Genomic DNA, 14693 nt, shown 5'->3' on the forward strand with positions numbered 1-14693 from the left:
GGAGTCCTCTTAAAGTGGGAGAAACCATGCAGCTCTTCACCACGGTTCTTATGTGACTACTAAGCCAAAGTAAGGAAGTCATGCTTAGCACTGGTGAGTAATTACCTCCTGTTTGATAGGAATGTATTTTTCTTGGTTTAATTGGGGCAACAGCTTACATTTCACTGTCAGATCCATTATAGGATTTGATATAAACCCCTTGCTAATCAAGAGCTTTACCTCTCTACTTTCTCCCCCCAGAGGTTATGTGTATTACAGACACAAAGCAACCACTGTAGCAGCTGGCAAAAAGCATACAGGACAAGAAGGCAGGGAAGAACTTTTGTTTGGTCTCCATTTAAACACTTCCAGTTCCTCTAAGAACAGCAGAATCCTTGTTCACTAAAAAGAGCAAGAGTTAGGTTTTGTGGAGAAGCAGGCTCCCTTTCCTCCTGCAACCAGAGATCTTCTGATCTTTGGTCTCTCCTTTCAGCTCTTTCTTATCTTAAGACTTTTTCAGAGAGAAGAAAAGCAAGAAGGTGAGCAATATATGTACAGACAATAATACTGAGCAATTCTTCTTTCAAATAGTTAAAGTCTTCTCAGCTGTAGTGTTAAAATACAATGCCCCAGAATAAATCAAAGGAGCTAAATGTAGCTGCAATCCTACAGCAGTCATCACAAGGAAATTAGGGCTATGTAAAGGTGTAAAAATATGTATGTTACCTACTGTAATATAAGAATATATGACAACTGATATTTACATGCATAACAACTTGCTCTTGTACAGAGAACATATGCAGACAAATAGTACAGAACTTAGAAAGTTTAAATTGAAGAACTGGTTTATGGATGCCTGCAGTAGGACAAAAGACAATGCTTTCCAAATGATAAAACATCCACAAGTAGAATGCCTTCCTCTAGTGTTAAAGGACCTTTCCCAAAAATGTAAGTCTTCAAACAAAGAATCCCTCCTTTGAAGAAAACCTTGTGGGACACACAAGCAGCAATACAGCACAAGAACTGAGAATTGGTATAGAGGAAGCCTTCGTCATGTACCCAAGTTAGGAGAGTCTAGTAACCCCTTGCTAAAAGGAAAACAACCAGAAGAATTCCACCAAAAGCCGCAGATGGGTAGAATGAATCTTGAACTCTTTCCTCATATCTCTATATATTACAGAGTTCATAACATATGAACAGCTTAAAACTTTTATGAAGCTTTTTACCCTGCTGTCTCTTCTGTTGATGTTAGTGATGCCTTTGCACTTTCAGCTGAAAGTATTTAGGCTCTGTATTAGGAGGAAGGTGAAATGAAGACCTCTAACTTTTGATGTAAAGAGACCAGGTAATACTAACTCTGTTTCCATAGTTTCTCACAGGAAGTCCAATGGCTTGTTTCTTAGTAGATCTCTATAGAACAACTGATGTCCCTATCGAAATCGTTTGAGTCGCTGTAATGGGCCCATAAATGCTTTTCAGCACTCTACTACTCACCAGCTTCTCTGCTAATCCTCAGGAAGGTTGTCAGTAAGGGGGAAGATCTATTCCAAGAGCTGAAATTGATACCAAGAATTTAAAGCTAGATAATGGGCCACTCAGTTGCCTAGGGTCCTCCTTCCCTCCATAAGTAGCACTCCCCCAAAGCCCCACTGCCTCTGCTCATGTCTAAAGAAAAAGGGAATTTCTCACTGACTATTGATGTTATCCATGTATAAAAGCTCAGATTAGTAAAGATTACATTAGCTTAAGAATATCCAAGAACTGGTGAAAGTTTTCCATTTCCAGGGCCTTTACTTCCTAAATCTGAGACCGTTTCACTATTTCCTGAAGATGCCTTTAAAACAGTTAAAAGCAAAGTAAAAATGACATTTTTGGAAGTGACTGACAACTGTTTTACTCAGAAGTTCTATGTGCAATTTATGACTGCTGCTTCTTCTCATCCAGAAGGGTGGTAGTGTGTAGCAACCCAGAGAAAAAATCATGCTACAGAGCACAAGCACATTATCTTGGAAGTGGCAGAAGAATGAAGTGCAGCAATAAGAAAATGGCAGTCTTCTAAACAGATGATTTCAAACAATTCTCAGTCTATAGGATGTTGAAAGGAAATCGTGGCAGAAAGATAGCAGCTAGACTCACTTCCTTGTGAAGCACTTCAGACCACCAGGGGATGGACCAGAGCAAAGGAAAGGTATTTTTTAGGGAAAACTGAGGACCTGGGGCCATGTATAACTGAACTTTGAGTAGTGGAGAACAGCAAAGGCTAGAAACTGGACTACCTATGAGGACCTAGGTGCCGAAACTATTTTGTGAAAGAAGACTTGTTAGAGAATGAAGCTGTTGAAATGGACAGTGTTTTGTTTCAGAAATACAGAAAAGGTTTCTTTTTATATCTAGGGAACCAAATTCTATATTCTAAAGAGGCAGTAGAAGGAGAAACTGCATAGCACGGAGGGTTGGGAAAGGCAGCCTATGGAAAATAGATTTTTTTTTTTATTTTTTATTTTTTCCAGGCATAGAGGAGGAGGAATAGATTTTCTTTCAATCAGTATGAAATGATATTTGGCAATAACCGTATCTATTTTGCATTATGAAAATAATTCAGTATTACAGCTAGGGCCTGCCCTGGACACATGCACCTGACAATAGTACTGTAAGATCAGGCCTGAGAGACTGAGTTTAAAAAGCTCCTTTGGTCTCATCTTGGGAGTAAGAACCCTCTGTTCTCATGCAGAAATACAGGCTGCTTCTTTCCACTTCCTCACACTTCCGTTACAGTCCACCAGCAGGGACAGGCCACTGGGGCAAAAGTTTGGTTCAGTAATATGAACATAAAATGATTAAAGTGCTGTTAGGAAAAGAAGCACCAACCACTAACAGTCAAACCAGAATATTACAACATGCGTAGGAAAGTTGTTCAGAAGGAAAAACCCTAAGCTCCAGCCAGCTGGTTTTGAAGGTATAGGAAAAGCAAACATCTGTAAGATAAAAAGTTCTCAAAAATAATATTCTTAACAGGAAAGTAAACCAGACTTCATATTCAGTATTACAAAGCTTCAGGCTTAGGAGATTTACATTTCTTAAAGCTTTAACTCAAACATCTCTTCTGAAAGGCTTCCATCAAGTTCAATTTCAAATGTAATACCTGAAAGATTTACCTCCCTTCCATGTCTCTCATCTAAAGTTGCCACTGTGGACTCTTAAGCATTTATCATAAAACCCCATGAGTCTTTAGGAAGAGTCCCCTTCCATTTGTATAAAAAATATCTCTTTTGATCCGAGAATCATCACCTCCCTTCCTTCGAAAGAAGGGGAAGAATAGCAGAGGGTCTTGCCAAGCCAAAGGTTCATCACTCTGACAGAGCAGAGCTACCTGCCTTGGCCCTGAGGCAATTCACACCCAGATGCAGGGAGTCCAGAATATGGAGTAATTCAGAAGTCCTGGAAAGCAATGTCCAGCAGCTCATTTGATCCTCTTCCTTGCTCAGAGGCTGCTCTGTAGTTAGCAATTTCTCCATGTATCATCTACCATTTAAACGTATTTTTAATGTAGGTAAATGCTCGAAGAGCAGTCAATGTTATTAACAGCTAAGAATGCTTTCTCAGTGTGACTGTGAGTTCAGATTAACATAAACCAGGTATAAATCCAACTTTCTACTTACCATTTTAACCTCTACTTTTCTCAAAATGGATTCTTAAGGTTTTGTTCTTCTTTTTCCCATTACCTAAGTTTTGCAGTATAGTATTTGAGTATAGCTCTAAATACTAGAGGAAATGCTGAAATACAGATAGGCACTTTTATGAAACACATGCAAAGATATGTAGCCTTTTAAAAGCTGATCTTTTGAGTGATCCAAGCATGGTGGCTTGGGTTTGGTTGGGATTTTCTTGTGAGAGAGAGAGAATTACTGATTACAAACCTGCAGTGAGTTAAAGTAAATTTTTTACCTGATTGAAAATATCTCCTCGAACAACTTCACAATCAACTTTGTATTTACAGATCAGGCAGGAAGCTGTTGCAAAGGAACCTGAGGGGAAGAACCCATATGGTAGAAATAAGGATTTTCAGTCATTCAGATTTGGTCTTTCTGGCCAAGCTGTTTTGACACAAAGGCTGTTATGTTGCAGTGCTATAAAAATCAGTCATTAAAAAGTAATGTAAAATTCAGAGAAGATGCTTGTAGTACTAAAAGTAGTTCCTTAGATGTTAGTCAGCAGAAATCTTGTTTCAGGAGTACTGATATACCACATGCACGTCAACACAAGTTATATCGTGTCCTCCGATTCCCCCAACCTGTGCAAGCATATACAAGAAGAGGAGAACAGAACCTTCCCTTTTCCTCCTTACAAAACTAACAGTAGCACCAGCAGCTCTGCAAACAGCAGCCGTAGAACAGGAACCTACATGAACTCAATAAAGTTGCGCAAAGTAACTTAAAAAAATGTATTAGTAAATACTTCATTATAGGCAACTAAACAGCAGCAGTACTGTTCCTTTCAGCAGAAGTGAGAACTTAAAGCTGCATTGTTCAAATTGAAATACTGTTCTGAACTTAGAATCCATCTTAGCTGCTGTGTTTATTCGGCAAGACTGTGCTAAGTGTGTTGCTCCATCCAGCCACTTGGTAGCTCTAACTGGCCTGTTTCTGAAGCAGCTGAAGGTCATGCTCGAGTATCTGGTAGAGCATTTGCATCTCGGTCTGTCTAAGGGGAAACCTTATCAGGTGGCTAACGCATATGAAAATACAGTGTGAAGTCACTGTGGCAAACTGGAGTGGTCTTTTGGTGTGTACATGTCCAGAGAGATAAGCCTATGAAGCCTTTTATCTGTGGAAGTAATAATGCTAGAAGTTCACAGAATAATGAAAAATAAAGTAGAAAAAATGTCAGATTTTCTCCTAACCATGAAACAAGGGGTAAAAAAAAAGGAATTTGGTATTTTTGACCCTGCACTGGAATGTGTCACTCACAGACTCATACAGTAGAAGTCTGGAGCTCTCTAATTTCTCATGGTGATATGAGGGCAGTAAGAAAGCCCTGTGACTGAGTAACGTTCAGGAAGGTACAAAAGCCTACCTTTGAAAAGAAACTTTCAGAAAGATAGCCATTAAGATGCTGAAAGCTTTGCAGAAGCCAGGAACGGCTAAAAACCTCTGGAACCAAAACTGTACCTAGAGTATTATTTTAAGCCACCCAAACCAAAGATGTTTTCTGCTCATAACCTACATACAGCAGCCAACCAATACTTACATTGCTAAATGAGGGGATTGTGGAACTAAGTATAACTTCAGAATGTTTTGGGAATATTGAATTTGGTTAAGACAAAGCAAAAGCAGATCATTTAAGAACCACTAGCAGTTCAGGTCTGCTAATCACAGCTGGAGTGGAAAGGGCACAGCTTCTGCAACTCTTGCTCAGCATTGTAACTCCCAGAACTTGAGGAATTCCAAAGACTACAGGAAGCGTGACAGTTATTTGCTCATTGTAATTTGTTCATAGAAGTAATTTAGGCCTTTATACAGTGTGTTAGGGACATGTCTGTCAGGCTAGCAGACCTAACTCTGTCTGAGGCATCTGTTGATACCTGCCTGCAGCTCTGAGATACTTTTCACTGTTGGAAGGACTTGATCAAGAAATGATGCTGCCCCCCATATGAGTTGTATAGCTAGCACACTGCCTCTGATCATTCAGCTACAGCAATAGCAAGGAATATGATCAAATTCCAGACACGCTGGTTGAATGCAACAGCCGTTTTAAATTCAGAAAAATGCATCTAAGATACAGTAGTTTCCATAGTAGTAACTTTACTGTAGGTCTGCAGAGTGAAATGGGTTCAAAGGTTCATATATGAACTGCCCAATTCATTACAAGCTTCCTTGTAATTTGGCACATTCATGATTAACTTGCCAATGCCACAGTTGGACAAGAAAGATAAATAATAATAACAAATACAGCAGTATGAACCCTTTCATAAAGTTTCAGTTTCTCTTCAGCCACTACCATTAGTCAACTAGCATTTGTAAAAAAGAGCAGCATAACTGTATGTCAGATAAAGCTTGATGCACTCAAAACAATCTTTGCTAATTTCCAAAGGCTGCAAAATCCACAGCATGTTTTAAAGAATCTTTTTAATTTAATATCAGCTTATACAGAACATACATTAAAGATGGTCTGAAATATTCTTACTGTAGTGCGCACCTGAAAAAATGGGAAGCTTGAGTGTGGTAGTGATGTGCAAAAACACAGCCATGTGAGAAGTTAATGATCAATACCTCATACAGAACGACAACCAAAAGAAAATGCATGGCACACTAAGCACAAATGGAAACTAGATTTGGGTTATTTGGTAAGTAGGATTCAGATGTGTGCTCTTTGGTCACCATAACAGCACCGTATTTGCTCCGTCTAAAAAAAGAATATTGACAAATCTGGCAGAGTTAAGCTATGTAGATAAAGAAACCCAGAGAGTTTGGTCCCTGGAAAAGGTGGAATTAGGCAGACAAGTCTTACAAACACGCTAGTGCTGCTTTTTTTTATTTCTTTGCCAGAAGTCTACTAAATGATCTGAAAGTGCACTTTAAGAACTAATTTTCTGCGTGCTTTCCTTATAAATGAATCCTTGAGCTCTTTGCTTGACATTTGCAACTCCTTGGAAATGGAAAGCATATAAAGCAACTAATTAAGGGATTCCACTCAATATGGTATCATAATTACAGAATGTGTATGACACTGAAGGTGTAACAAGATCATCTTCAATTCAACTGAACTGGTAATTAATCCAGAGTATTTTATACATGAGGTAAAGTCACTGAAGTGTCAGGATATTTTAGGATTTCAATTGAATATAACCTAAATAAAGAATCAGGTAACAGCCAAACTCCATTTTATTGATATACAGGGAGAAGGACCTATGAAAAGACTGATTTCCACACTATGTTCTCATACATGAATATAAAGAAGCAACAAATAAACTTTAAAACTTAAGGTCTAAGCTTGTGTGAACAGGGTATGGATCTTTACTGATGCATGAAGACCGCCATGTATCAGGCATAATTTCTGAAAGTATTTCCACTTAAATCACTTCTGATTTAAATACATAAGCTTCCTAAAAAAAAAAAACAACAACCCAACAAAACAAACTTAAAAAGCAGAGTATCTGTTGCCAAGAGATACCAATTCAACAAACCCCCCAAAAAACTTCCAGTAGTGATTACCTGGTCACATGCACCAGTAAAAATCATTCCTACACATAAAATAAGTGAAACTAAAACCACTAACCATGACACTGTATTATCCTTTGGATTCCTGCAACCTGTTCCAACGTGTCTATGTTCTGAGTATAGTTACGAAGTAGTTTTCCTTCTTTATCCATCAAAGCTATGAACTTGTGACAGAGAGATGGCTGGAACTGTCCTGGAAAGATTTCCTAGGGAATTCAGAAGTACATTAGAAATTGCAAATGGATGTATCACTGCAGCAGTTCACACAGGCCTAAATATTATCAATGACAATTGTGCTGGCAGTTAATGTTGTCACTCCCTTTGCATTTTGCCATTTCTCTCAGATCCAACTTCTCTTTCAACAGGTGAGCTTCTGATCATGTCAGGATAAATTTTTCCATGCAAGCTGGCATTTTGTTCTTCATACAGTATAAAAGCAAGGTTTCAGTCTTTTGGGGGTTTCAGAATTATGAAACAGAAAAGCCATTTTTCCTTTGGTAAGTGTCAAGTAACCTCAATATTTGTTGTTTGAAACATACATGGGGTTTAACTACAGTTGGACAAAAATTCCATGGTGAATTTGAATTCTGGTCTCTTGGTTTGGGATAAGCAGTTTTTACTCCTCAGCATTATCAGCAGCCATTCCTAGAAGATGGAAGCCCAGAAAGCAGAATGGCATTGGATATAAAGACAAGTGGTACTCAGACCAGCACTGCCAATTTAGCCAGTTACAGTAGTAACCATATGGCTTAGTAGGGCAATTCTGCTGTGCCTGATAGATGCTTAACCCCTCTGTTAGGTCAAGGTACAGAAGGTAGGTATATCTAAAGAGCATATGGAAAAAAATGTAGGCACTTTTGTAGAATGATTTGATACTTGCTCACAGTATCAATCTGGGCACTCAGCTGAAAGCTTCACGCAAGGAACCTCTGTCTGGAGCTGACCACCCCATGTGGTACCTCTGGTTGCTGTGTGATAAGGAGGACAGCAGCAGCACCGCCACCACTCTGTTGCTCAGAAGCACTTATTTAGGGGAGGAACTTGAATTTCAGACCCTCTGTTCTCCAGTCACTCTGTCACCACTGAACAGCAACTGGGATGGAGTCTCACCTGGGCAAGTGAGGCCTTTTTGTGGAAAAAGCACAAGAGTCACTGGCCAAAAGAAAGTTAGCAAGAAGGAAGCTGCTGCCTACCTTTACCAGTAAATACTTGAAGCTGAACCAAATATTCTAGAAAAACAGTGAACTGTTAAATTCATCTTTGTGACAGCTCTGCCTTCAGCTGCCATACAACCCAACTATTACTAATAAAAACTTTATGAAAGACTTTATTTTTTCCCAGAATATTTCAAGTTACTCATAATTCTGAAACTACATGGGTCTCTGGAGTTAAGGTGCAGCAATGATCAATGGTTGCTCATAGTGCTAGGTTACCTAGATTATGACTAGGGCTACTTCACAATTATAATCAGTTATTCATGTGGTCCTAACAACTTTTATATCTTAGTCTGAAGAAGCAAGATGTGTTCTGCCATTGAACTCTGAAAATTTGGCCATTCTTTGTACCTAAAATTAAAAGAACTTAAGACTTCATCAGATAAGATATTAATATTCTAACTAAACTGATGGACAAAAAAGGAGAAGTAGGAGAAATTATTTTAGTAGAAAACTATCAGCCACATTGGACCATTCTGGTAAAACCTGTGTATTGACAGGCTTCAATTAAGTCAACTTTTTTCTTTTTGTTTGCTGTTCTGGTGGGATTTGTGGTTGGGTTGGTGTTTTTTGGTTGGTTGGTTGGTTTGTTCTAATATTCAAAAAAAAACCCCAACACCAAAAGAGAACAACCAAGGAACTGAGTATACTAATGAACATCAAAACGTATTAGTATCTGGATAGGGGGCTTTCAGAGAAAGATGAGCAGCTGCAAAATGCATTTATTTTTCTTTTCCGATCTTTATAACGTAACACAGCAGTAGTATAAATAGTGAGCAAAGGGAAGAAAGAGTGAGCAAAACTAGTAGTGATTGATTTTGACAGTCTTTACTGGTCCTGTAGTAATTTCTTAAATGCTTTGGTTTTATTTTTCCCCCCACAAGGAAATTCCACACTAAGTATCATTGTTTTATTGTTTCGACATATGTTTATAGTTTCTAATCATTCCTTGTCTCTGAGATGTACTCCGTGCTTTTTAAACTGTTTAATCTCTCTAACGTCTTCCTAAAAACTGCTGCTTTCTCTCTTTCAAGTGAACACAGTCCATGCAAAAAGGCTTTAATTCTCTAAGATGTACAGATTCTTGTGACAGCTATACCAAGACCTGAAACAGGCACTTACTACTGCATGAAACTGCTTTAGTCCTCTTTACTGTAAATACAGTGTTAAAATGTGAATGTATTGTACGACATTGGAAAGCATGCCACAGGATATCAAATCCAAATGTAGCTTTCCTCATTACTCATGTGCTGGCCAAAAATGTCTCATATTCTTTCATTTTTCAGAGAAGGTAACGGCAGCTAAGATTATTGAAGTTTAATCATGTAGTTGCAAGTTTTTATTTATCCTCCCTGAAATAAGAGACATACCGTCCAGAATGGCTGTACATATAATGAGCTTGTGACAGGAACAGTAAAAACAACATTTAAAAAAAAAAAGTTGCTGAATATTTCTAATAAGGCCAGTATGTGGTTGCAGACAATGACTGAAGTAATATAAGGATATAAAATTGGTACATTGCTAAGACCTGCCCAAGGAGAGAATTGTTATCCCACTGAATGAGGTCTCTCATTAAAGTAAATTCAATGTATTAATGTATTTTTCTATCTTGCTTATTTAAAAAACAAAAAAGACAAAGATACTGTTTTGTTAATAGTTTTATATCTGATTTATGCATTTTAATATTGTCATTTGTCCTTGCTGACCAAGAAAAGAACTGTTAGAAAACCATACCTTTGCAAACTTAAAAAATGGCCTGGGATCCTTTCTGAAGTATTCTATATCAAACATTGCTTGAGGATCTGGAAGGTCTGGGAAGTCTACAGCGAGGCGTGCATAGATGCCATCTCTTGATCTAAAGTCAGGTATTCCACAAGACACAGACACCTGAAATATATTTTTGCAGTCTGAAATAAGGAAAACTACGTATTTGGCTATAAAGAGTTGCTGTGATACAAACTATTTGGGAAACCATGTTTTGGTATGCTGACTATTCTCAAGACTTTCAGAACAAAACCAGTCTGGGTTCTCTGTATTTATTTCTATTTTGTTCCCCCCACTCCTCCTTTTTTCTTCTTCTTTTTTTCCTTTTTTTTTTGACCAATAAAACAATTCTCAAATCCCAAAGAGGAGAGACAGCACAGAAAAACCTGTTAGTACAATCTGCACAGGCAGTAATAGGACACTAGAACTTACTTTTACTACTGGAAGTTTTTTAAGAAGTGAACAAAAATACCATTACATTAAATTTAATTAGTAAGTGTTCATTGATCTGTCAACTTAGGCTTGGACAAGGTGGTTGATATACATTTTTTTTAACATGCTAACCAGTAACAAAGTAGACTTCTGATAAATAAAACCCTTTTGATAAATATTGTTTATCAAAGCACTGTAGTAGTCAATAACAACTGAAATTTATTGTCTCAGACTACCTCAAAACACTAAGGAAAAAGGAGGAGAAACAGGAATATCATAACAGTTACAGAAACAGCAAGACTGGGTAACAAATAGGAGTGCTTTTCTAACAAGCTGATTTGAATCACTCATCTTTTTTGAATCATGTCACACCCTCTGTGTATGAACAACAGAAGCAAAAAATTATCAACTTTTGTATCATGATGTGGTACATACGTATAAAGCTGCAAATGTACAACAGCTTAGAAACGTTCTTCAGTAAAACAGCGAGTAAACTTAAAACCATCATAGAGCAGCACATGTGAAAAGTAAGATCTAGTCTACTGAAACCTAATCAAACTCTCCCCTCCCCATAACTCTTCTTTTTGAGTCCTCCTCTTCTAGTCCCTCTAGCTTCATCAGGTATTTTAAGAGATTCACTGACATTTTGCTTAAAAAATCATTACCTTTGTTTCAAATGAAAAAAAAAATGACTAGGATAGAAAATGTTCTGGAACAGGTAGAAGTGATCTTATTCCAAAACTATTTTGCGTGGAAACAACTGTATAAGAACTTAAATGCTTTAAGAGTATCTTCTAATGAGAGATCTTGTAATTTCCAATTTAAGCTCCAGTCTTGCAGGGTGCATCATTCTAGTAGGCAGCTCTGCCTCCTTTTCCCATCTAGCATATTATGAACGTCATGAGGGTCACATCTCCTGCATGCTGTAAAGCACTGGTAAGTATTTAACCAACTGTCTACATATTCTCTCACTCTTAATTGTAGCAGTACATACCCCAGCTCCAGTCAAGACCATTATTTTTTTGCACTCTTGTAAAAGTTTCACAGCATCATCAATAGTATTAATATCTTTTCGTTTTTTCCGTTTTGGTGGTTCTGAAAGAATGTTTATAACAATTTGCCACAGTGTCATATCATCCAGTTCAGGTGGTGGGATTGTTTCTGGTAGCAGGTCTTTCAAAATTGTCCGTGGGTCTGTACCTAACATGAGATGCTGCTGAACGAAAGTGTAGGGACCTAAGGAGGAAAAAAAAAAAAAAAAAAAAGATAGAATTGAGTCAGGTAGTTCAGATTATTATATCATTGCCCCATTTATTAATGCTTGCTACTAACATTTTATTAATCCAGTTTAATACTTTGTTCATCAAAGCCTCTGCATGTTTTGATCTAAATTCTGAGGTGATAGTACAGCTTGAGTTTTTACTCACTATGATGTTAACCCATGAGGGATTTAATGAAAGTTAGTCAAGGTAAAAATCCCAGTTCATAGCAAACTTGATGGCTTTTAGAGGTGCAGTTATTTAGCAATGAGATTTTCACAGTGTATTTCTATTTTATGGCTTCATTTGTATTCTTTCAACATTTTGTAAGGTATTTACAATAATAAGTTGAAGAGACAACAAACACACGTTATAAAACATGACTCTAAAGAGACAAGTAGGGCCCACCAGTCCATGGATTTTTGTTGTTCCTTCAGCCATCTAACACTCATGATTTCAAACATGACCTCTTAAAGCCATCAAATCAATCTTTCCAGAAACACTCAAGATTAGAGCAGTAGAACAGATGAATCTTAAGAAGCTGAACTAAGACAATTCAAATAGCTATCACTAAGGCTAGTTAGAGTACATATAAAGAAAACGACTGTTATACCTATTTACCCAAAAGGTACCAATAGTGATCCTGCAACGAGGGATCAGCAGAGATAGTTTTTAAGTGGAATATTGTGTCATGATAAATGTGTTTTCTTGCTGCTGTTCTTATCAAGACTAACAAAATAAATGCTGTGGTATAGTCACGCCTGGGTAAGACAAAAGACCCAACCCCACTGCACCCTGGAGGCCACTGTCCCACACAAACCACCAGGGACCTGAGCAGTTATCTTGCCTCTGTACAAGGCAAGACTTTTTACTGAGTTCCTAACTGCTATGGTTAACTTTTCTACTGCTAGTATGCAATATATATGCAAACTAATAATTCCCAAACTGATTTAACACTTAGGACAGTGAAGCCCTACAGATTGGCTAAAATCACACACAAATCATCTTCTTGTTCCTTTAAGAATACTAAGTAAATAGGCTAGAAATATGCCAATAGTCTGTTCAGTTTAGTGAACCTGGGTGTATGCTTTTAATACGGATCACAGCCAGTTTTCTACACAAAAAGACATTGACAATTTTAATCAAAATACAGCAGGTTTACAGAGGTTAATTTTTAAACTCCTTAAATAACATGCAGAATAAAGTCAACAACTCTTAGCTGCTCAAAAGCAGTAATTGCCAATTTTTTTTTTTTTTTTTTCAATATAAATCATTTGGAGACCAGGAAGAATTAAGTAACTGTTCAAAGGCAAACAGCATCTAAGAATCATATTATACAGGCTTCTACCTATACGTGGTCTTGGAGTCCAGTCACTAGAACTTGCATGTGAGGCTCTGTCATCTTCATCACTGTCACAAGAGTGAAAACCATTGGCTATGATTTCATCACTAAAAAGGAAGTTATCTGCAAGACAGTACAACAGTGATCAGTGACACTAGAGCTAAATGGCACAGGTATATATTTAAATACATCACAAACCCTGAAATAGTATGCTATAAAATTTGATTGCAATGAATTATAAATAAGCAGTTTTGTCAGTCATGGGAAATTTCTATCTTTTTTTTTTTTTTTTTTTTTTTAGTTCATAGATATGCTTTCAAGCCTTCGGTAGATTTACTGCAGGATTTGCTATCTTAATGCTGGCCTTCAGTGGGCTGGATGTTGACTTTAATGAGATATTCCAAAGTGCTGGGCATTAAGGATTCTGTATCTTAGAAAAAATCCAGGTGTTTTAAAGGTACAGTTAAGAATTATTTTGTCTTACAAATTCTAACTTCAGCTGAGAAACTGGATAAAATGAAAATGCATCACTAGTTACAGACCATTCTATGACCAGGTTTTAAGAGCAGAGTGTTTTCAAAAAAACCCCACAAATACACATTTGGATACAACAAAGTTACAGAATTTTGTTAGGCTGTTACCTTGCAGCTGAGCTGCAGTAGGTGACCATATACACACTTCTGTGGTATTTCAGTTATGACAGAAAATGTGCTACCTTGAACCACCTTCACTTTATCTCATCCATTTTACCCTGCAGCTGGGTTTGGCTTGGAGTACCACACAGTTACTTCAGCTCAGCTCATGGCCTTAAGCCAGAGTAACTCAATCTAAGTTCATCACGTATCTAGACAGAGGAGTCCAAAGAAGAACAAGATACTTGTCTTACAGCATTCATTACTAAGCTAACATTTAAGGGGAAATCTAAATTTTAACCTGAGCAGCTTATCAGTATTTAGACTAAGCTTTTTTTTTTTTAATTGGCTTTATTAGAAATAGCAATAGCAGCTTAATTTTTTGAAAAGCTAATGCTGAACGAAGGAGAACAAGTTTCAGTAAGGCTCTCTAAAGCAAAGGATCACTATAATAGTTTTCAATTGCTATTTGAGTAAGCCCTTACAGTATTTTAATTAGGCTACCTCACTTTACTCTTAAATAAAGAACACCACAAAACACCGTCATTTTTTATTCAGAGATTTTGTTGTCCTTTCTGTTGCTGGCATAAGTACTTTATTCTGGTTAGAATGGAAAGAGGTAGAGGACAGAAATTTGCTTTTTGTACTTGCCGTCTTGTTATTCTGAGACCACAGATACTCACTGACATTGCCGTTTCTTATTATTAATCTATGCATTTACAGCATTTCAGTTCCATCTCATTATGCATGAAGTCAGTGAACATACTACGCAGAAAGCATTATTATGAAGAAAAAAGTTGACTGGTACACATCAGTAAGTGTGAAGTGCAAGATTTACTACAACCACCTTTATG

The 14693-nt window shown here is 37.4% G+C and overlaps 1 protein-coding gene across 1 annotated transcript in view; it reads right to left on the reverse strand.

Moving 5' to 3' along the window:
- SIRT1 (sirtuin 1) overlaps positions 1–13337 on the reverse strand; it is a gene marked incomplete at its 5' end in the record, with an annotated part of 17153 nt that extends 3816 nt beyond the window's left edge. The window contains 5 exons of the mRNA XM_010016042.1: positions 3925–4004; positions 7255–7402; positions 10145–10297; positions 11601–11842; positions 13214–13337. Of these exons, the coding sequence (XP_010014344.1) occupies positions 3925–4004; positions 7255–7402; positions 10145–10297; positions 11601–11842; positions 13214–13337 (747 nt within the window). The remainder of the gene's footprint in view (positions 1–3924; positions 4005–7254; positions 7403–10144; positions 10298–11600; positions 11843–13213) is intronic.
- Between the last annotated feature and the right edge of the window lie 1356 nt (positions 13338–14693).

The sequence above is a fragment of the Nestor notabilis genome, unplaced genomic scaffold (genome assembly GCF_000696875.1).
Source record: "Nestor notabilis isolate BGI_N333 unplaced genomic scaffold, ASM69687v1 scaffold21996, whole genome shotgun sequence".
Taxonomy (NCBI): Eukaryota; Metazoa; Chordata; class Aves; order Psittaciformes; family Psittacidae; genus Nestor; species Nestor notabilis.